We start from the raw sequence: 23062 nt of genomic DNA, 5'->3' as shown, positions 1-23062 counted from the left end.
AATAATAATAATAATAATAATACCAGCCCTGGCTGGTTGGCTCAGTGGTAGAGCGTCGGCCTGGTGTGCAGAAGTCCCGGGTTCGATTCCCGGCCAGGACACACAGGAGAAGCGCCCATCTGCTTCTCCACCCCTCCCCCTCTCTTTCCTCTCTGTATCTCTCTTCCCCTCCCGCAGCCGAGACTCCACTGGAGCAAAGATGGCCCAGGCACTGGGGATGGCTCCTTGGCCTCTGCCCCAGGCACTAGAGTGGCTCTGGTCGCAACAGAACGATGCCCCGGAGGGGCAGAGCATCGCCCCCTGGTGGGCGTGCCGGGTGGATCCCCGTCGGGCACATGTGGGAGTCTGTCTGACTGTCTCTCCCGGTTTCTAGCTTCAGAAAAATACAAATAATAATAATAATAATAATAATAATACCAGTGACAGGATAATCTCTTGCTGAAGTATTAAATCCCAATAGCAATCATTGCTTCATAAATCAATGAATCCCAGTTTTTTCTTCTTTTTTCTTCTTTTCTAAGTGAGAGGAGGGGAGATAGATTCCCGCATGTGCTCTGACTGGAATCCGCCCAGCATCCCCCATTTAGGGCCGATGCTCTGCCCATCTGGGACCATGCTCGCAACTGAGCTATTTTCAATGCCTGAGGTAAAGGCTCCACAGAGCCATTCTCAGTGCCCAGTGCCTGGAGCTGATGTGCTCGAACCAACAGAGGCATGGCTGCAGGAGAGGAAGGGGAAGAGAGAGAAAGAGATGGGGGGAGGGGGGGGAGAAGCAGATGGTCGCTTCTCCTGTGTGCCCTGACTGGGAATCAAACCCGGGACTTCCACACACCAGGCCAATGCTCTACTACTGAGCCAACCAGCCAGGGTTCGTTTTCTTTTCTTCTTTTGATTCCTCTAGTAGCCTTGGTAAATCCAAGGACATCAGAAAAACTTTTTTTTCTTTTTGTGTTTCACAAAGCTTTAACAAAACGAAGGAATAAAAAAAATAAAAAACTGATGCAGCTCTGATTTGTATTTTAATAGCCAACGTTGTATAATGCAGCACTTACTATTTTTCTCAACTACTCCAGTCATAATGATGGAGAAAGGGAAACATGTTTCTTCATGGAAGAAGGAGAATGAACCAAAGTAATGTAAGCCACATCCCTATAATTTTTTGAAATTTCATCTTTTATTTAAAATTCGTGCAAAATTTAATTTATTTCATGATAGTTTTTTTTTTTTTTTTTTTGCATTTTTCCGAAGCTGGAAACGGGGAGAGACAGTCAGACAGACTCCCGCATGCGCCCGACCAGGATCCACACTGGCACGCCCACCAGGGGGCAACGCTCTGCCCACCAGGGGGCGATGCTCTGCCCCTCCGGGGCGCAGCTCCGTTGCGACCAGAGCCACTCTAGCGCCCGGGGCAGAGGCCAAGGAGCCATCCCCAGCGCCCGGGCCATCCTCGCTCCAATGGAGCCTCGCCGTGGTAGGGGAAGAGAGAGACAGAGAGGAAGGAGAGGGGGAGGGGTGGAGAAGCAGATGAGCGCCTCTCCTGTGTGCCCTGGCCGGGAATCGAACCCGGGACTTCCGCACGCCAGGCCGACGCTCCACCACTGAGCCAACTGGCCAGGGCTGATAAAATTTTTAAAAACCAATAATTCTTTTTAAATTTCTTTTAAATGGGTGCTACAAAAAGATGTGCTACTTATCAGGTAGCTTTAAGTACTCCCTAGCATACTTATTTGAGAAATATGGATATTTAAGATTGTAGACTTAACTATGGAGTACAGCAGATATGAGTGCCAAACCCAGCCTAGTTCTAACTATCTGACATTAGATAACTACTGAACTTTTTTTTTTGAGTGAGACAGAGACAGAGAGATAGACAGGAAGAGAAAGAGATGACAAGCATAAATTTTTTGTTGTAGCACCTTAGTTGTTCATTGATTGCTTTCTCGTATGTGCCTTGATGGGGGGAGGTGGCTACAGCAGAACGAGTGACCCCTTGCTCAAGCCAGTGACCTTGGGCTCAAGCCAGAGACCTTGGGCTTCAAGCCAGCAACCTTTGGGCTCAAGTAAATGACTATAGGGTTATGTCTATGATCCCATGCTCAAGCCAGCAACCCACGCTCAAGCTGGTGAGCCAGTGATCAAGCCAGATGAGCCTGTGTTCAAGCCAGTGACCTCAGGGTTTTGAACCCGGGTCCTTTGCATCCCAGGCCGACGCTCTACCCACTGCGCCACCGCCTGGTCAGGAAATTATTGTACTTAACTTCTTTACACATTCAGTTTTTCATCTTTAAAATGGGAATAACAATAGCTATCACAAATTAAACAGTACAAACTGATTAGACTTCAAGTGTAGTTCTGAAAGACAAAAAACATTAATGTCTTTCCCTTCCCCAAACTTTCTCAGTTATAAGGTATTCCCTCCCCAGATGATGAGATTGTTGCTTTCTCTCCACTACCACAAAACCATTCCCCATCCAGTAGTTACAACTTCATCCTTTTCCCAATCATCATCTCCTACTCACACTCAGGCTTTTTATTTGGAAATGTCATTCACAAGAGGGTCAAAGGAATTTTATAGAAACCTATTTATAGTCCCCACAGACCCACAAGGGCCACCACAGTGGACTCTGCAAACAGTGTACTCAACTGAGTAGTGATTTATCCTTATAATAGGACCGTGTCAACCCAACAAAAGAAAGCTAGGTGGCTGAAGCAGAATTAAGTTTGAACCTCCTAGGCCACCTTTTGGAGAGCTGTCAAATAGAAGATATAACAACAGATTGGCATTGAGTTGCGGCTAGGAAAGGGAAAAAAGTATCATTCCCAGCAACGGTCGGGATGAAATCTTGAATTTTCAAAATAAGGCTACATAACCTCCTATCCCTTCTTTATCCAGGAAGTGATCAAGTGATCAAGAGGAGATGATTCCTTTCTGGGGACAGCTGTATTCAGTGACCAAACTGACTTACTAAGGAGGAAGCTATTCTAACATTCATCACTCATCCATATACCAGATACCTATGGATGGCGGGGAACATGGAAAATCCCTTAATCTTGACAATCAGCTCACTATTGAGAAGCTTTTGCTGTAAAAAGTACACTATCATCTGCAAATGGTCCAGAAAACCTGAAAGCCTAACACATACTAGTTTCAAGGACCACAATGTTGTGGCCAGTAACCTAACTGGACTAGAACAGTAAAACCATAACCAGAAAAAGTATCAACAGAAGTGAGGCACCACTGATACCTCTGAGAGGGAGGGCAGAGATCCAACATATTCAATTTGCTAAAAGCAGGCAGGGACCAAAATCCCATGCAAGGTGGCATCTCTCATAATGTGACAAACCGGTCAACTTTTGGCAGGAGTCACAAGTCTGGCATGCAGTAGTACTGTCTGCATCAAAAACATAAAATCCTTTCATTTGCATGCAGTTTATGGTAGTTAATATGCTGTCACATCTGATACAATAATAGATCCAGGCAACAATGATGGCTCTGAGCAGTGCAGGCTCAATCAGAAGCTTGATTTCAGGGGACTTCATGAGAGAACAGGACCTTACTGTGGGCATCTACATGAGTGATCCAGGCAGTTTGATCAGCAACTATAATTTGTTTCCATTGTTCACAGCTAGCTGTGTTCAACCTACCAGTCTACAATTTATAAATGGCAGACCAAATAGACCATTGGCAACAGAACAAGGGTTAGAAGAAATACAGTTTCATGAAGGAGAGTACTGGCCAGAGCTGTAAGAACAGCCTTGACTTCTGTCCACTGAACAGAGCAACCACATCCATTATCAGTCTGCATAGCTCGTGCTAAGGCTGAACTGTCCCAGAAGATGAGATAAAATCAGTTCCAGCATAGCTGAACCACTGAAGCACCAGGCTCAGGTTTAGGGAAACCTCTATGAATTGAGGACTCTACTGAGTCAGTGGCTTTGCTTCAAACAGTGAAGTTGGGAACTAAGCTCCCTCTAAAGAAGAGGCTGAGCCACAAAACATTAGGTACCCCTGTCATTTCATCTCAGACAAAGCAGTGAAAGGCCTAACAACTTTGCTTTTTGACCCCAGGGGCTGAAAATTTGCCTCCTTTCACATATAAGTATAGGTGTACAAATGTCTGTAAGTGTTGTCTGAATAGAGGCAGAACTTTCTGTCCAGCCAGGACAAATCTTAGTACCCGTTGTTAAAATGGGTGGAGTCTGAACCTGAGCCTGACAAATAAGAGAGGTGAAAAAAATCCCCTGGCCTGGCCTGTGGTGGCACAGTGGATAGAGCATCAACCTGGAATGCTGAGGTCACTGGTTTGAAACTCTGGGCTTGCCTGGTCAAGGCACATACAACAAGCAAGCAATGAACAACTAAAGTGAAGCGACTATGAGCTGATACTTCTCGTACCCCTACTCCCATAAAATCAATGAATAAAATCTAAGAAAAAAAAATTAATCCCCCCTACCTAAGGGATTAAGTGAGAGTTGAGAGTAGAAAACAACCAGAGGAATGTTCTGGCTACTGTTTCTAAAACTACTTCTTAGAACTCAATTTGCAACCACCTTCTTAATTCCTCCTCATTAACAGGCAATAAAGTAGAGAGCCACTCAACAATTTAGTCAATAATTTGGTCAACATGCTACCAATTCCCATGGACTCTCCCCAAATCCTGTTAATCTGACCATTAAACCTTCAACCTTCTTTCAAAAAGTCATGTTTGTCAACATTCCATCCTTGTTGCCAAGTTAAGGGCAGTAGTGAAAGATCTAAGATTTTACTATACTTGCAAGCTAACAAGTTAGCCTGCAGTTTCATAGGTACTGGCAAAAGACCTAGACTCCTGGGTTAGAGAAAATCAACTTTATGACTCATGGCAATCTCTGTAGTGAGAGTACCAGCATTCTCTCATGCAGTTGCCCAGCCCCATTTCCCACAGGGCAACACAAAAGTAGGCCAACAGACACCTGCACATGCAGTGGACTGCATTACAGAAGAGGAACACAGGGCCTGGAGAACCCAAATATTTTTAAATGGATGCTATGGGACACTCTGCCTGTGGAGTACCCTTCTTTCTCCTATCACTTCACTAAAAAACTCATTTTCATTTTAAACTCTTAAAAAAAAAAAAGTAATAATAAAAGTGAATACTATGCATTCCTGCCCTTTACTCCAAAGGGAGACACTATCTCTATCATCCAAAGCTGCTCACTATATGAACATCCTTGAAAACACAGAAACAAAAAGCAGTCAGTGTCTCTGCTCAAAAGACACACAGAAACCATGGAGAACCATATCACTGGATCCCAACAAAAGATCACTATAGAATTTAGATGTTGAGAGCCTAGTACAGTTGCTGGCACATACAAAGCAGTCAATAGCTAGATGCTAATGTTATTTTTCCTCCCCCATTAAACCTAAAATTAGAACGCTCAATTGTATTTCTACCTCACTTTATCTAGATGCCACGTAATACAACTAAAATTGACTTTAAAAAAAAAAGTTCAGCCCTGGCCGGTTAGCACAGTTGGTTAAGAGTGTCGTCCCGAAAACACCAAGGTTGTGGTTCAATCCTTGGTCAGGGCACCTAGAGGAACAGCTCTATGTTCTCCTCTCTCTCTCTTCCTTTCTCTCCCACTGAAATCAATAAAAATTTAAAAATAATAATAAAAAACAAAAACAAAATAAAACCAAAATCACATCAGCAAAGGATAGATGCTTAAAAATACATAAAAATTTATAATTCTAATCTACTTATTTGTAGCATACCCACCAATATTCATAATATTCCTTCAAAAAATTCAGTGAGTACCCCTTAATAGATACTAGAGGAACAGATAGTTAAGACACAGGCAGTTGTTCACTCAAAGAGTTGACAGTAGGGTAAAGAAACTTGTAAAGGGATTATTGACAGTGTGACATAAGACTCAAAAGAAGATAAAGTGCATAAGAGACAATGGGCAGAGACGTTACAAGCAAAGGTAAGGGATGAATTTTAAAAGATAAACAGAAGTTGTCCAAAGGGACATGACAAAAAAGCTCAAAAACAGAGTCATGAAACAGCACATTTTATTGCGAGCATCAAGCATATACTGAAATATTTAATTTTCCTGAGTCATAAAATGGAACAGTACTTATTATCACAAAATCAAAGAATCATAGGTATGGATGTCAAAAGTCATCTACATCAGTTGTTCACAAGTTGTCCTTGGATCAGCAGCATCAGCATAATCTGAGCCCTAAAAGAAATGCAAATTTGCAGGCTCCACTAAAGATCCATTAAATCAGAAACTCTGGGGTGGGGGGTCCAGCCAACAGTAGTTGAACAGGTCCAGGTTATTCTTTTCTTTTTTAAGATTTTATTTATTCATTTGGGAGGGGGAGAGAAAGGGAGGAGCAGGAAGCATCAACTCCCATATGTATCCCTACCAGGCAAGCCCAGGGTTTCAAATCAATGACCTCAACATTTCAGGTCAACATTCCATCCACTGTGCTACCAGAAGTCAAGCAAGTCCAATTTATTCTTATGCAAGCTGAAGCTTCAGAACCACAGATTTAAATCCAGGCTTTTCAGCACTATTGAAATTAAGGGTGGACAATTCTTCAGTTTAGGAGGATGTCTTGTGCATTATAGCATGTTGAGCAGCCTTTACCTAGTACATGCTAGTAGCAACCCCCCAGTTGTAATGGCAAAAAAAAAATGTCTCTAGACAGTGCCTAATATCCCTTGGGGAACAGGAATCACCCACAGTTGAAAACCACGAATCTCAATCAGAGGTTAGCAAATGTTCCTATAAGGAGCAGGATAAATATTTTAAGCTTTGTAGGCTATGAAATCAACTACTAAACTCTGCTCCTAAAGGTAAAGACAATATATAAACAAATAAGTATAACTGTCTTCCAATAAGACTTTATTGACAAAAACGGCCCTCAGGATGTAGTTTGCTGACCCCTAATCTAGATCAATTACCTAAATTATAAATGAATGTCCCTCATACGCACCCCCATGCTCATTGCAGGATTATTCACTGCATGGCCAAGACATTGAGACAATCAAAATGTCATTCAAAAAGGGACTGGATAAAGATTTGGCACACATATACAATGGAATACCACTCAGCCAAAAGAGAAGATGAAATACTGCCATTTACAAAACATGGATGGATTTTGAGACTATTATGCTAAGCAAAAATAAGTCAGTCAGAAGAAGCTAAGAACTATGTATATTATTTCACTCATATGTGGGATATAAAACTGAGACTCACTGACATAGACAATAGCATGGTGGTTACCAGAGCAAAAGCGGTGGGGGTAGGGAGTAAAGGGGGCCAAATATATGGTGATGGAAGATGGTTTGACTTTGGGTGATGGCCACACCATGCAATATTCAGATCATGTATCATTGTAAGACAGCTGTGTTCCAATAAACCTTAATATAGTACACTTGAAACCTATATGATCCTATTAACCAATGGTATCCCAATAAAATAAATTACAAAAGGAAAAAAAATGAATATCCTCAAACCTTCTGCTGCCGAGTGATTGTCCAGACTCTATTTGAATACCTGATCTAGTACAGTCTTCTGTTTGGGGGTAGATAGAGGACCTCAGTTTTATAGACTGAATAACTGAATCCTAGAAAGGGTAAGTTTTGCCTGTGGTTCTTTCTCAAAGAACCACAGCCAAAACAAAAAGCAAAGCAAAAAGCTAGAAAAAAACTAGAGCTCTAGTCTGCCTAAGTGCAATGTTCTAACAACTGCCTGTTATGGAGGTGTAACCATATAATGTTTATGGTATTATATCATACATAACCATACAATAGCCTGTGAGGTATTTTTGCAGTTACTAAATCCTAGGGAAAAGAGTTTGTCTCATTGAGGGTGTGGGTGGGGGATAACTTTATCTTAAAGGCCCAGACAGTGGATATTTTAGGCTTGTGGGCTATAAAGTCTGTCTCAACTACTCACCTCTGTCACTGAAGCAAGACAGCAGTCATAGGAAATAGGTAAGAACAGATGCAGCTGTGTTCCAGTAAACCTTAATGTACTAAAACAGGCAGCTAGCTTATAGGTTATAATTTCCTGATCCTTGATCTACAAAGTCCATAAGACCAGTTTGGCAAACAACAGGCATCAACTCAACCATGCTCAAAAAAATCTGAAGATTCCAACTACCCATGCGCTTAGAAACAAGGCACTAGACTGGAATGAATGGTAGGAGAGGAAGGACCAGATATAGTGCCAGTGCCAGCCCCTTCCTTCCTTCCTTCCTTCTTCTATCCCTGTGCCCCTCTATCTGTCCGCCTTCCCTCCCTCCCTTTCTCCCTTCCTTCCTTATAGCATGTCTGCTATACACCAGGCATTGTTAATTTATTTTATATGTAAGTTTTATTCTCTGGAGAAATTTCTGAAAAATGGATCTTATCTTCCTCTAAATCTCCAAGCTAACAAATTAACCTAGAAATGAACACTTTTATATACACCTGGATAAAATCTTTGTTTCCCATGACCTTGGACAAGCCACTTCCTTTTTCTGGGTTCTCAACTTGCACAAAAGGAAAAACGAAAAGCTATAAATAGATGATCTCTGAATTCCCCAGCAGAGAAAAAGTATGTACCTTAAAATTGTCAAAAAATGAAAACAACATATCATTTTTCAGACTTTGGCTAAGATGAACTGTAAAAATGAAAATATCAGATAAATGTATTGAACACTTTCTACATCAGACACCTATTCTAATTACTTTACATGGATTAACTCATCTTTCCTATGGGGAAACTGAGGCAAAGAGTTATGAAGTGACTGGTCAAAGATCACAAGAAGAGTAAGTGGCAGAGCTATGATTTAAACCCAAGTGAACTGACCTCAAAGTCCATGTTCTTAACCACTAACTACTAAACTTTTTCTACATACCACACTATTTTCCAGTGACCAACAATCCAAACCCTCAAACAACATGATCTGTCCCTCCAATAAAGAGAAGTGGATAGTGAAGAAAGGAAAGAAAGGATGGAAATAAGACTACTTTTGGCCACAGTTCTCAATGTCTTGCACAAGGTATTCTCCCAGTAAATATATATGATGTTCCATGAATACTTAGTTTGGTCCCTAAGCCATAACATCACAGAAGATATCTATTTGTTTGGATCAGTATTATTTCCACTCACATAGTCTGGCATCCTCTTTTGTAGGAGATATCTTTGTATCAAACTAAAAAGAAAGAAGAGGGAATCACAGATTTATTTAGAAGAAAAAATATTATGAAGGAGCAGAAATCATTTACAAGTTAGTTACCAGTAGTGTAATGGAAGAGTGTATGTTTCAAAAAGGAGTTGATAGGCCCATGAAAACTTAAAAGTCCCACAGTGATAATCCAATATATGAAAATGTATACAGCAATTTAGGCAACAAAAGTATTACCAGCTGGAAAAACCAGAAGAAAACAAAGGCATAATTCTGTTGACATAACTGAACATAACTGAAACATAACTGAAAATAACATAAAAATCAATGCCAAATTAGAAAAAAAATAAAAGGGCTCTTAATCTGTGACCACTGGAACTAGGTTCAGAAAGAGTATTTTTTAGCAAGGCAGATAAGGTTTTGTTCCTGAAAAAGTCTGAAAGAAAATATTACTAATGAGTTATTCTTGTTTTTCCTTTGCTTCAGTAGTGTTATGATCTGTCTTTATATTATCAGTAATAAAGAAACATAAACTAAAAAATGAGACTAACATGTGAGATTAATCTAAACAGCTACACCACTCTTTTTGTTCCCACAGAAAAACTGTTATGAAAATACTGTCTTAGAGGAAAAAGAAATTAGCATGACGTTAATTGAAAAATTAAATTAAAGGCCCTGGCCAGTTAGCTCAGTGGAAAGGGATAGAGCATTGGCCTGGCATGCAGACATCCTGGGTTCAATCCCCAGTCAGGGCACAGACATTGTAAGAAGCGGCCATCTGCTCCTCTTCCCCTCCCTTTCCCTCTTCTCTCTCTCTTCCCCTCTTACAGCCAGTGGCTCGACCGGTTCCAGCATCAGACCAGGGCACTGAGGATGGCTCAGCTGGTCCAACCATGGCCCTAGATGGGGGTTGCCGGGTGGATCCCGGTCAGGGTGCATGCAGGAATCTATCTTCCCTCCTCTCACTTAAAAAAAGAAAAAGAAAGAATGATTAAGGGGGACGCGACTCAGTTTGGGTTTATCTGGACCCAAAGTAAGAGGTAACTAATATTACTGAAATAACATGACAGCAACTGCAATTGTTTAAGTATTTTCAAATCTGTAAGCAAACCAAATACAGTCTCAAAAGTTTGTTTGATCAAATTATTTTTGCTCTATGCCTTAACCTAAAGTTAAAAGAATTCTCAATTACAAAAAGAACAAGATTTGGAACTTTCACTTGAATGCATCTCTTTGTTACAAAAAGACATTAAAGAAAAAATCTCATGATTCACCAATGACTGATTGTTTTCTAAACCCAGGAAATTCCTTTACACTCCCACCTGGCTCTGGCCAAACTGCAGGTGTACTACTCTACTCATTCTAACAGCATACTATGCTAACACTATTTACACTAAAGCTGATTATTGTTAAACTATCCCAAATTCTAAATTCATTTGCTCAGAGTTGAATTTACAAATAACTGATTAAACAGGGTGCTGTCATTCTCCCCATTCAAAATTTTGGTGGTTCAGCCACTATGGAAAACAGTATGGCAGTTCCCTAAAATAAAAATAAAAAATAAAAATACCATATGATCCTGTAATTCCACTTCTGAGTGTACACCCTAAAGAATTGAAAGCAGAGACTGGAACAGATATTTGTACATGTTCACAGCGGCATCAATGATTCACAACAGCCAAAACATGAAAAAAAGTGTCCATCAGCAGATAGATAAATAAAATGTGGTACATACACAAAATATATTTTTATTCAGCTTTAAAAGGGAAATTCTGACACATGCTACAACACAGATGAACATTGGAGATTTTATGCTAAGTGGAAAAAGGCGGTCACAAAAGAATAAATAATTATGATTCATTCCATTTATATGAGTTACCTAGACTATTCACATTCATAGAGACAGAAAACAGAATGGTTGCCAGGGGCTGGAGAGAGAAAGAATGGGAAATTACTGTTTAGTAGGTACAGAATTACAGTTTTGCAAGATAAAAAGTTCTCTGTTCCTACATTCAGAGTCTATAAAGAGAACCAACTATAGAGAAAAAAAGATAAGTTCTAGAGATAGAAGATGGTAATGGTCACAAAAAGTGAATGTACTTAAGGTCACTGAACAGGACATTTAAAATGGTTAAAATGGAAAGTTTTATGTTATGGGTATTTCACCACAATTTAAATTTTGTTTTAACTGGGAGCTGATTTGATTTGAGGGAAAAAATCTTTTATAGGACAACTGGGAATATATTTGCTTTGTAATGAGTTATTCACCTACAAAATCCCAAACCTATTCCATTAAGTCTCAGCTATAATCTTCTATCTACTATTTATCCAGTTATATGAAACCAGGTTTTATTTATTTATATATGTGTGTATATATATAAATATATGTGTATATAATTATAACTCAAGACTTGGAATCTGGATACTTGAATGATATGGGTTTCTTCCATAACCAAGCAAATCAATTTCCTTACCCAAACATGAACATAGTCAAATTATGTTTTCTTAACCTCATATAATTGTTATCCATTCCTCTACTGATTTCAGAAGATACTTTCTCTGTTGAGCTGAAATACTTAAAGACAATACAAAAATCTTTCTCAAAACCTTTACCATATTTAGACATTGAATTTATAAGAACCCACTATCCAGCAACAATCAGAAATCTAAAAGTTATTTATTTTTAAAATCTAATCATACTTAAAAATTATGTCCCTATCTACAAAAGCAAAACTGAGTTCTCAAATCTATTTTTAATTTTCACAATCATATGAAATAAATAGAATATAGTTTTGCTATGTTCACTTTTGAGAGGGAAAACTGATCTGCCCAGTTATAGAAGAAACCAGTATCATCCAAGTATTCACTTCCATCTTGAGCTGTAATCCTTAACACAAATTACCTGGTCTCTGATAACTGGATAAATGCTAATTTATAAAAATTAATCCTACAAAAAATCTTGAATATTTAAAAATAAAAAGACTAGTCAATTTTAAAAATAAGTCCACAAGACCAAATTGATCAGGAATCATCATTTGTAAGAAGAAAACAAGGTTCCTAAACTAAGTAACTTTCTATTCTACCAATAATGTTTGCTTACCTATTTAACAATGTGAAACTCAGACAATTTAGCAAACAATTGTTCACTTTAGATGCTTAAGCTTTTTTCCCATTTTGTAAATAATTGTTCACAGCATTGCCACTGGTTTGAAGAGAAAAACTTATTAGAATGTACTGATATGACCAAAATGCTTGTCCCAAATGCTCATCAGAAAATCTTACTTTGCCTCTAAGTACAAAAATCCTAAATTTCCTGTCCTTGGCCAATATAAGGCTCACAATAAGCATAATTGTCACAAGTAAGAAGACAGCAAACAAAAGAAGGAGGGAGGAAGAAAAAATTTTAAATAAAAATAAAAACAGAGCAAGCAATCATAAGTTATTAGAGAAATAAAAAGTTCGCTGAAAGCAGAACGAAGTTATCATTACCTTAGAGCTTTTAAATGAGGTAAACTACACTTTCTGTTGCTGTCTAAAGCCCTTCCTACCCAAACATAACAATAGTATAATAGGATAAAACTACTCCTGAAAATATAGAAACCTTTTTCAAGCAGCTACACTCCACGTTAGATAAATGACTGAATTAGAGAATAAAAAGAAGATGAAAAGATTAAGGCAGGCAAGAAAATTTCAAGCCATTCCTAATCCTACAAAACACCAAACTATTGTGGTCAACTTTTAATTTCAGAATTACTTCTATCTGAGTTTGGAAATTACAGCATAATTAAATGCAGATAATGTGTATATCCCTAATATGTCAGATACATCTGGATAATCAAAAGAGCACACTCTGGAAATAGCCATCAAAATACTGAGGTGTAAAAAGCAGGGGGCTTAAAAAAATCAGAGAAAGAGAAAAAAAGTCCACCAAAATCTCAGTAAGAAAAAATATTGCCTGCAATGTTAGACCCTGTGCAGTGGTGACAGTGTTAATTTTAAAAAAAAGAGGAAAAAGTCTGCCTGTACATAACAAGTTCTAAGTTAATACCAAAATGAATGGTTAAAAAGATCTCACTATGATATTTCGACTAAACATCAAAAGACAATGGTGGTGTTCACAGGGTATTAGTCTTCATAATGTATACAGCTCTACTTTCAAAATGCCTCCCTAAGATATACCAATGTCACTGTTTAGCTCAGTGAGGAGATAACTTTTGCATATCCTTTACATAATTCCTGGAGAGAGAACACCAACCAAGCAGTTCAAATCTGTAGAAAAGGGGAATCTGCAAATAGCAATTGGTAATTTATTAAGCTTGTAAATACATTGCAAAGATACTGTGATATATATAATCTATTTGCCTCCTCCTTACCTTCCTACCCTCAGAAGATTCCAATAAAGCATCAATGTCTTCAGTGTTTATTTCTTCCTCAAACTAACCAGGATGCCCCACTACCCTCACCCCCTCCTCCTCACCACCCTTTTTCACTCTCCTAAATACAACACGCCCACAACACCACACCCTCCACACTCCATACAACACTCTCTCCTCACGGAGCAACCTAAACTCCTGACCCAAAACACTCCACACTTAATACTCTGAAATTCTACACATTCACCATATAATACAGGCAACACTACACAGTCCGCACACATAACCCTACCTACCACAATACCCCTTCATCCTACTAATCCCATTCATGCTGTACATTACATATCCTATACACACCCAACATAGCACATTAATTACACGTTCCCTCATGGCTCACCACAGACAGACACACACACACACACACACGCCACGTAACGTATAAAAGCCCAAACCACTGCAGTGCTCAAACAAACACTGAGAAGACACCACCCTTCTGGCACCGGGAACCCACGAGGTTGGAGGTGGGAGGAGCCAGGGCCAGATACTTCACCTGAAAATCAGCCAGGATCATCTCTCGGTCCATGTTGGACGCCATGGCGGCCGCCGAGTTCCGCGGCTCCGGGAGCGAAGCACGCACCTGGGAGGGAGACGGCGCCTCCTGCGGCCGTCGCCGCCGCCGCCGCCGCCGGGCGCCGAGGGGCGGGCGGACGAGCCGGCGGGCGGGCCGGCGAGCCGGCGGGCGGGGCAGCGCGGGAGGCTAGGAGCTCATGCACTCGGTAACCTTCAGGAGCCTGGGCCGGTCGCCTGCACCCCGCGGAGCACGCGCCGCAGAAACCTCGACACGGAGGTCGCTCTGGATGCGGGTCCGGTCTTAATGTAACCGGCCACGATAAGGTCAGGTTGCGACAGCACGGACCCAGCTCCCTTCAGCCGAGGCTAGACCGGCGGGGGCGGGGAAACCGAGCGAACTAGCAGGCGGGCGATCGCCACAGCCGCCTCCGCCTCCGCCTCTTCCTCCCTGGCCGCCGCCTCCGCCCCTGGTTGGCCAGCACCACGGCTGTCGCACATTTTGCCTGTCATCGAGGTCGCAAAGCACCGCTTTGCGGCTGCCACGTGACTGCCCTTCTGTCAAGCGCTGGGCGCGCCACTATCGGGTGGGGAACTGCACGCCGCTGGCGAGGACGCCGCCCTACAACTGCGGGAGTCCCGCAACAGGTTATTCCGGCTTGGAATGAGAAGCAAAGACCTCGCGGTACCTCCTCCCCTTGGATGGGGCGGAGATCAGATTCTGTGCTTTACGTGGTCACATAGTCACACACATACACACCAAGCTTCACAACCTAACTCAGCTCACTCTGACAACCCGTCTAACAAACAGCATTTCATAAATGTACATTTACTCCAACAAAGTCTCACCAAAATTTAACTTCATATACAGTCTTTTACGCTCAATCTCACTGTCTAAATCAGTTTACACAATCTCCCTGACTCCTGCAACCTCAGACCCTCAGAAACACGGAGCTAATCAGGCTGCCGCAGTAGACACAGGGGAGACATGGCAGCTGAGAAACGTAAAACTATCGACCAAGATGAGCATTTTCTTGTGAGAAATAAAAACCTATTATTTTTTAAGTCAGAGACAACATCTTACAAATGAGGAAAACTTGAGTCCAGCTTTTAATATACCCGGTCTATTTAAAGCAGTTTCATAAGTGAAGAATTACTAAAAGTTTCAGCTTTGACAAGCTTTGAGCAAAGAATAGCCAAAGACGATGTACAATGAAGTGTGACAGTGTGTAATGGGAGGAAGAGTGACAAGAATATGTTCAACCTTGACTTGAGAAAATATCATCTTACGAACTTAATAAAGCATTTACTTGCCTTGGAAAGTCTGTAAAATCCTGAAAGTGTGAAGTAAGATTGCTGATTTTGTGCTGTAAAGTTGAACTACAGATTAGTGAAATCACCATATAGAATCAAGGCCTGTGTGAGAGGGTCTCTATATTCCGTGAATACAAAGCAGAGGCACTAGGCTGTACTAAAGACCTATGTTTGTTCTGTGTGTTTTCTTTAAGTAAAAAGAGTCTGGCCTACAACATATGTGAATATCTGTATTTATACCTGGATTAATTAGATAAGGAATAGAACCCTTCATCATAGCCACATGAATTGAAGTGTTTGCCAGTCCTAAGGATGTAATTCCAAAATATAGCTAAATGTGCATGAGGTGAAACATAGTATTGAAATTTAAATGTGGCAATTCAGTTGTCCAATTCATATATGTCACTGGCAGCATAAGGCAGGTAAATAATTGTTTCTAGTTACAGGGCTAAAATTAATGCAACCCTGAAAAGTTGAGATTTTTCTCTGTAATGACAAAACATCCCACTCAGATCCAGTGTTGTACCTCTTCTGCCTCCCTTCTCCCCATCTGGAAAGTAAAATAATGTAGTTATACAGAAAATGAGAAGAATATGCCCTAGAGATTTGGGCATAAGTGTTCTAGTATTGCTTTCCCAAGTATTAGCTGGGGAACTTGAATGGGTTACTTAGCCTCTCTGACTTATGTTTCTGACATGACTATTCACATGATGAGAAAACAATTTTAAAAATGAACGGAAAACAAAATATTTTTACAAAATGAGCATATATTTCATAGTCAGCATTTACTGGGCTTGAGTTCTAACTCTGACCCTTAACAAAAAACTTCTCAAAAAAAAAAAAACTTCTCTGAGTCTCAAAAGACTGTATTTATCTGTAAAATAGGGTCTATAAAACTTTCCTCGTAGGATAATTGTGAATATTGAGTATTATAATGCTTGTGAAAACTTTTCAGAAGCCTTAAAGGTCTCCAAATGTATTAGGTGCTATTACTCTATACCAGTTCCTAAATTCTTTTCTCAGGGCCACCTCTTTATAAAACTTAAGCCAACAGGATTCTTCTTTCGAATCACTACTTGGACTATCTTTACAACACAATTTAATGCCCTGATAAAATCTGTAAATATTATCGCTAAATTTCATCTATGCATGTTTTAATCTCTCCCCAAAGGTTGAAAATTCCTTGAGATTATAAGCCATTTCATCCCGCATAGTTTTATATTCAGCATAGTTCATACATAGCAAAGTTCTGGGTACATAACTACTATTTTTAAATTAATCTGGCCTGACCAGGCGGTGGCGCAGTGGATAGAGCGTCGGACTGAGATGCAGAAGGACCTAGGTTCAAGACCCCGAGGTCGCCAGCTTGAGTGCGGGCTCATCTGGCTTGAGCAAAAAGCTCACCAGCTTGGACCCAAGGTCGCTGGCTCAAGCAAGCGGTTAATCCATCTGCTGAAGGCCCGCGATCAAGGCACATTTGAGAAAGCAATCAATGAACAACTAAGGTGTTGTAACGAAAAACTGATGATTGATGCTTCTCATCTCTCTCCGTTCCTGCCTGTCTATCCATCTCTCTGACTCTCTCTGTTCCTGTAAAAAAAAAAAAAAAATTAAAGTAAAATTAATTTGTATTGAATATCTAGAATGTATAAGTACTGTAGTCACTTATTTAATTATCTTTTTTTTTGACACTTACTTAATTCTTACAACCACTATTTTACAGAATAAAAAACTGCTGAGAGGTTAGGAATTTTCCCAAACTCATGCTACAAAGTGACAGACCTAGTATTCAAGACTAGGTCAAAACTAGTGCTCTTTACACCTCCCATTGCCTCACTGCAATTCACCCTCCATGCTGCAAAGTTTGTACAGTTCCATATAAAACTAATTCTTCCCTATGACATAACTCTTCATGGTTGGATAGCTAATATCCAAGTTAATGTCTACTAAAGGGAAAAGAATGAAAGAAAAATACTGTAGTAAGAAAAACTTCACTTTTCATTTCTCCAGAATTCCTTCCTTAAGAGAAACAATTTCATTTCAGTGTTACAAACTGAGAGAATAAATACACAGAGAGATTCTCTGTACATAAACATGAACAAAGAAAAATCATTTTAATCTATCCATTCTCATACTTGTTCTACTGTATTAATTCATGGAGCCCACCAGCCTAATTCAAATACTATATAGATCTTTTTTTAAATCTCCATATTCTTTGAAATTATCATTAAATTTTTATTTATTTATTTATTTATTTATTTATTTATTTATTTTTGTGGCAGAGGCAGAGAGAATCAGACAGACAGAAAGGGAAAGAGATGAGAAACATCAGTTCTTCGTTGCGGCTCCTTAGTTGTTCATTGATTGATTTCTCATATGTGCCTTGACGGGGGTGGGGGGTGGGGGGGGCTACAGCAGCCCTAGTGACCCCTGCTGGAGCCAGCGACCTTAGGCTCAAGCTGGTGACTTGCTCAAACCAGATGAGCCCGCGCTCAAGCTGCCAACCTCTAGGTCTCGAACCTGGGTCCTCCACATCCCAGTCCGACGCCACTGCGCCACCGCCTGGTCAGGCATCATTACCCTTTTAAAAAGAACTTTTATTTCATTTCTCCTTCAAATATATATAGTAAAGTTTATTTGTACTTATTAGGATAAATTTTTATTTGAAATAATCTTAGATTTATGGAATAGTTGCAAAAATACTACAGGATGTTCCTGTTTACCTTTTATCCAGCTTCCTCTAATATTAACTTACACAACCATGGTACAGCTATTAAGCTAAGAAATTAACATTGGTATAATACTACTAATTATATTCTAGATATTCTATTTGGATTTTTACATCAATATCCTTTTTCTGTTCCAGGTCCAATTCAGAATACCATACATTACATTTAGTTGTCATGTTTCATTAACCTCCTCCAATCTATGGTATTTCCTCAGTCCTGACTTTTGAAGAGTAGTGGTTAGAAACTTTACAGAATGTCCCCCAGTTTGGGTTTCTCGGATGTTTTCTCTAATTATACCAAGTTTATGGATTTGGAGGAAGAAAACCACAAAGGCAATGTATCTTCATCACATGTAACCAACGTGACATTACTGGTGGTGTTAACCTTGATCCTTTGGTTAAGTTAATCAAGCTTTTTAACAATACACTACTATTTGATTAATCATGAGAAGACAAATGCTACTACAGTGTTACATCCACATTTAAGTAATCAAATATATTTCATCTAATGACTTAATGTTCTTTAGTAATTTAGTGCCTAATCCTGGACTCTTAAGTAATAAAAGAGGCATAAGATGTAGAGGTCTCCAAAAAACTGCAAATAGAACTACCTTATGACCCAGCAATCCCTCTACTGGGTATATACCCCAAAACCTCGGAATCATTGATACGTAAAGACACATGTAGCCCCATGTTCATTGCAGCACTGTTCACAGTGGCCAAGACATGGAAACAACCAAAAAGCCCTTCAATAGAAGACTGGATAAAGAAGATGTGGCACATATACACTATGGAATACTACTCAGCCATAAGAAATGATGACATCAGATCATTTACAGCAAAATGGTGGGATCTTGATAACATTATACAGAGTGAAATAAGTAAATCAGAAAAAAACAAGAACTACATGATTCCATACATTGGTGGAACATAAAAACGAGACTAAGAGACATGGACAAGAGAGTGGTGGTTACCAGGGGTGGGGGGAGGGAGGATGCAGGAGGGAGGGAGGGAGAGAGTTAGGGGGAGGGGGAGGGGCACAGAGAAAACTAGACAGAGGGTGACGGAGGACAATCTGACTCTGGGGGAGGGGTATGCAACATAATTTAATGACAAGATAACCTAGACATGTTTTCTTTGAATATATGTACCCTGAATTATTAATGTCATCCCATTAACATTAATAAAAATTTATTTAAAACTAACAAACAAACAAAAAAACAAAACAAAACAAAAAAGATGTAGAGGTCTCAAAACCTGAGTTCAAATTCTATATCCCCAACTTACTGGCTTTTTCTTTTTTTTTTTTTTGTATTTTTCTGAAGTTGGAAACGGGGAGGCAGTCAGACAGACTCCCACATGCACCCAACCAGGATCCACCCGGCATGCCCACCAGGGGGTGATACTCTGGCCATCTGGGGCATCGCTCTGCTGCAACCAGAGCCATTCTAGTGCCTGAGGCAGAGGCCACAGAGCCATCCTCAGCACCCGGGCCAACTTTGCTCCAATGGAGCCTTGGCTGTTGGCTGTGGAAGGAGAAGAGAGAGACAGAGAGGAAGGAGAGGGGGAGGGGTGGAGAAGCAGATGGGCGCTTCTCCTGTGTGCGCTGGCCGGGAATTGAACCCGGGACTCCCGCACGCCAGGCCGACACCCTACCACTGAGCCAACCAGCCAGGGCCCACAACTTACTGGCTTTAAGTCACAATTTCTATAAGCCTCAATTCTTTCACCTGAAAAATGGAGATAATTATTTCCCCCAAAGAGTTGTAAGACTAAATAATATGCGCATCACATTTTTTAAACTATGAAACACTATACAAATATTAATTATTGCTATACGGGAGTCCTCGGGTCACAACAGTGTTGACATATGATGTTTCAAGTTTACAACACTCACTCCCATAAAAACTTTAAAAAATTGAGACATGAGCCTGACCAGGTGGTGGCGCAGTGGATAGAGTGTCGGACTGGGATGCGGAAGACCCAGGTTCGAGACCCCAAGGTCGCCAGCTTGAGCGAGGGCTCATCTGGTTTGAGCAAAAGCTCACCAGATGGAGCCCAACGTCGCTGGCTCAAGCAAGGGTTTACTAGGTCTGCTGAAGGCCCACGGTCAAGGCACATAAAAAAAAATAATAATTGAGACATGAGTGTTTCGGCTTACACCGTTAGGAGTGTACTTATGGACTATGTGGGCAAAATAGTTTGGTTAGAAATCATCAACCTTCCAGACTAGCCTGGATCAATTCTTTAAGATGGTAGAGAGGCCTGCAACAGATCCTGTACCCTCTACATCAACTGCTTCTTGAGATGAAACACCTGTAGTACAGGTAGAATCATCTCCAGTGTCTCCCGCATGGTCCTTAGGCAATCTTGATTCAACTGGCCCAGTATCTCCAGCACCTTCTGCAGGTTATCCTGCCTCTCCAGCTTCTTCCTCCTAATAGATCACTCTCCCACCTTGCAATGCCCTTTCCAATGTGCAAGCCAACCACAGGAATAAAGGTAAGGAATTTTTTATACTCATTTTTTGTCATTTTTTTTCTGTTACTACAGCACAGTATATTTATGTCCTTTTCCTTTTTTTCTGTGGCTCAGTTGTGTTTTTATGTTCTAGATTATGATTTTACAATTGTATTAGGATAGGTAAGTGACAGGTTGCGTTTCAACTTACACTAAAATTCGAGTTCCGCTGTCATAGGAACGGAACTGTGACATAACCCGAGGACCCCTGTAATTTTAAGCTTCTCAATTGCTTACTGGGCAATGTTTTCTTACTTTACAAAAAGATTTTCATAAGTAATGTGAGTACCCACATGAAAAAACCCACTGAATCTCAGAAATAAAATGCCACCCTGGTTGGATAGCTCATTGGTTAGAGCATTGCCCCTGTATGCAAAGGTTGCTGGTTCGATCCCCAGTCAGGGCACATACAGAAACAGATCAATATTTCTGTCTTCCTTCTTCTCTCTCTCTCAAATCAATAAGTAATTTTTTTTTTTTTTTTTTTTTTACAGAGACAGAGAGTCTGAGAGAGGGATAGACAGACAGGAACGGAGAGAGATGAGAAGCATCAATCATCAGTTTTTCGTTGCGACACCTTAGTCGTTCATTGATTGCTTTCTTATCTGTGCCTTGACGGTGGGCCTTCAGCAGACCGAGTAACCCCTTGCTTGAGCCAGCGACCTTGGGTCCAAGCTGGTGAGCTTCGCTCAAACCAGATGAGCCTGTGCTCAAGCTGGCGACCTCGGGGTCTCGAACCTGGGTCCTCTGCATCCCAGTCCAATGCTATATCCACTGTGCCACCACCTGGTCAGGCTCAATAAGTATATTTTTTAAAATATATAAATAAAATGCTAAACCTACAATTATGAAATGATTAAAAAGTCCCCTGAGGGTACCAGTCTACTTTCCACCTCTGTTGGATTTATAAATACAAAAAAAAACAACAACTTTGAAACTAGATAAAGAGTTCCTAGCTCGTTGGCTCAGAGGTAGAGCACCAACCTGGCCTGTGGAAGTCCCAGGTTTGATTCCCAGTCAGGGCACATACAGCAACTATCTGCTTCTCCACCTCTCTCTCCCTTCTCTCTCTCTCTTTCTATCTCTCTCTCTCTCTTTCTATCTCTCTCTCTCTCTCTCTCTCTCTTCCTCCTGCAGCCATGGCTCAATTGGTTTGAGCAAGTTGGTCTCGGGCACTGAGGATGGCGCCATGGCCTTGCCTCAGGTGCTAAAATAGCTCAGTTGCAGAGCAACTGAGCAATACTCCCAGATGGGCAGAGCGTCACTCAGTAGGGGGCTTGCTGGGTGGATCCTGGTGGGGGGTGGGGAGATGTGGGAGTCTGTCTCTCTGCCTCCCCGCCTCCTTGCCTCTCAATAATATATATATATATTAGATAAAGAAATTGTAATCACCATATACATATTTCCATAAGCTAATAATTCAGAAATTGTGCACATTTAAGTCAATGAGGGAAAGTCACGAAAGTCTGATTAAATTATATTTCTATAAACCCTTTCAAATAAGTATGAACTGCTGAAAAAAAAAGATTTCCATGACACTAAGTATTTAGTAATATCCAATTATAAGGCCTCCATTTTGTGTTTGAAAGAGAAGCCATTACTATATTAGAAGAGAAACCACACTTTCAATATAATAGATACTTAATTGTGAATTTTTCTTCTACACCCGTTAGAATGTAAGCTTATTGAGGGCAGACATACTCACTTTTGAATCTCCTTCAGTGAACTGACACTCTATAAATAGATTTTCAATGAAGCTACTTTGTAGTGCTTATTTATGCTCTCTGAACTAAGACTAACACCTCTGTGCTGCCACTTATAGTTTACACAATAAGCAGACTAAACATATACTTTAGGGCACCAGCAACAACAGAAGAGAAAAACAAAAGTACTTTCTTTAAAGGATTTAATATTTCAGTAAAAACATTGAAGTAGTCATCATGGGGGAAAACAACTTTATTGGACTTCTTTATACTTAATTATGTTTTGGGTTTTTTTTTACATATAAGGTGAGGTGGTAAGACATCAAAATCTTTTCAGTGCTTAGTACCTCCAAAAATCTTAATCCACTGTATGCATCTTAAATTGCCATAAATTTTATTTACTATTACTCAGCAAAAGTATTTTATTTCATGAAAATTATAACACATGTGTAGCTATGTTATTACGAGTTAAATAACGAGTACTGTTTAACATTCTGACAGTTATCTTCTCTTAGCAGGAAACCATAATGCTAGAAAGCAATTCTTATGAATTGGATTAATGCCAGTAATCTCTTATCAGTCAACTGTGCTGCTATATCATCACATCCTCCAGCTGTACTAAAATATTACACAGTAAGTTGCAAAATAATCAAAAGTTAATGGTATTATTCATATTATTTGCGGTTAA

At 40.2% G+C, this 23062-nt stretch overlaps 1 protein-coding gene across 1 annotated transcript in view; it reads right to left on the bottom strand.

Annotated features, from left to right (window-relative positions):
- Positions 1-14606, bottom strand: part of FAF1 (Fas associated factor 1) — a 496086-nt gene extending 481480 nt beyond the window's left edge. Inside the window, exon 1 of the mRNA XM_066269224.1 lies at positions 14093-14606. Within this exon, the coding sequence (XP_066125321.1) occupies positions 14093-14137 (45 nt within the window). The 5' untranslated portion in view covers positions 14138-14606. The remainder of the gene's footprint in view (positions 1-14092) is intronic.
- Between the last annotated feature and the right edge of the window lie 8456 nt (positions 14607-23062).

Source organism: Saccopteryx bilineata, chromosome 3 (genome assembly GCF_036850765.1).
Source record: "Saccopteryx bilineata isolate mSacBil1 chromosome 3, mSacBil1_pri_phased_curated, whole genome shotgun sequence".
NCBI classification, from domain to species: Eukaryota; Metazoa; Chordata; class Mammalia; order Chiroptera; family Emballonuridae; genus Saccopteryx; species Saccopteryx bilineata.
The sequence above is the reverse complement of the archived record's forward strand: the minus strand, read 5'-3'. Positions and strand labels throughout refer to the sequence as shown.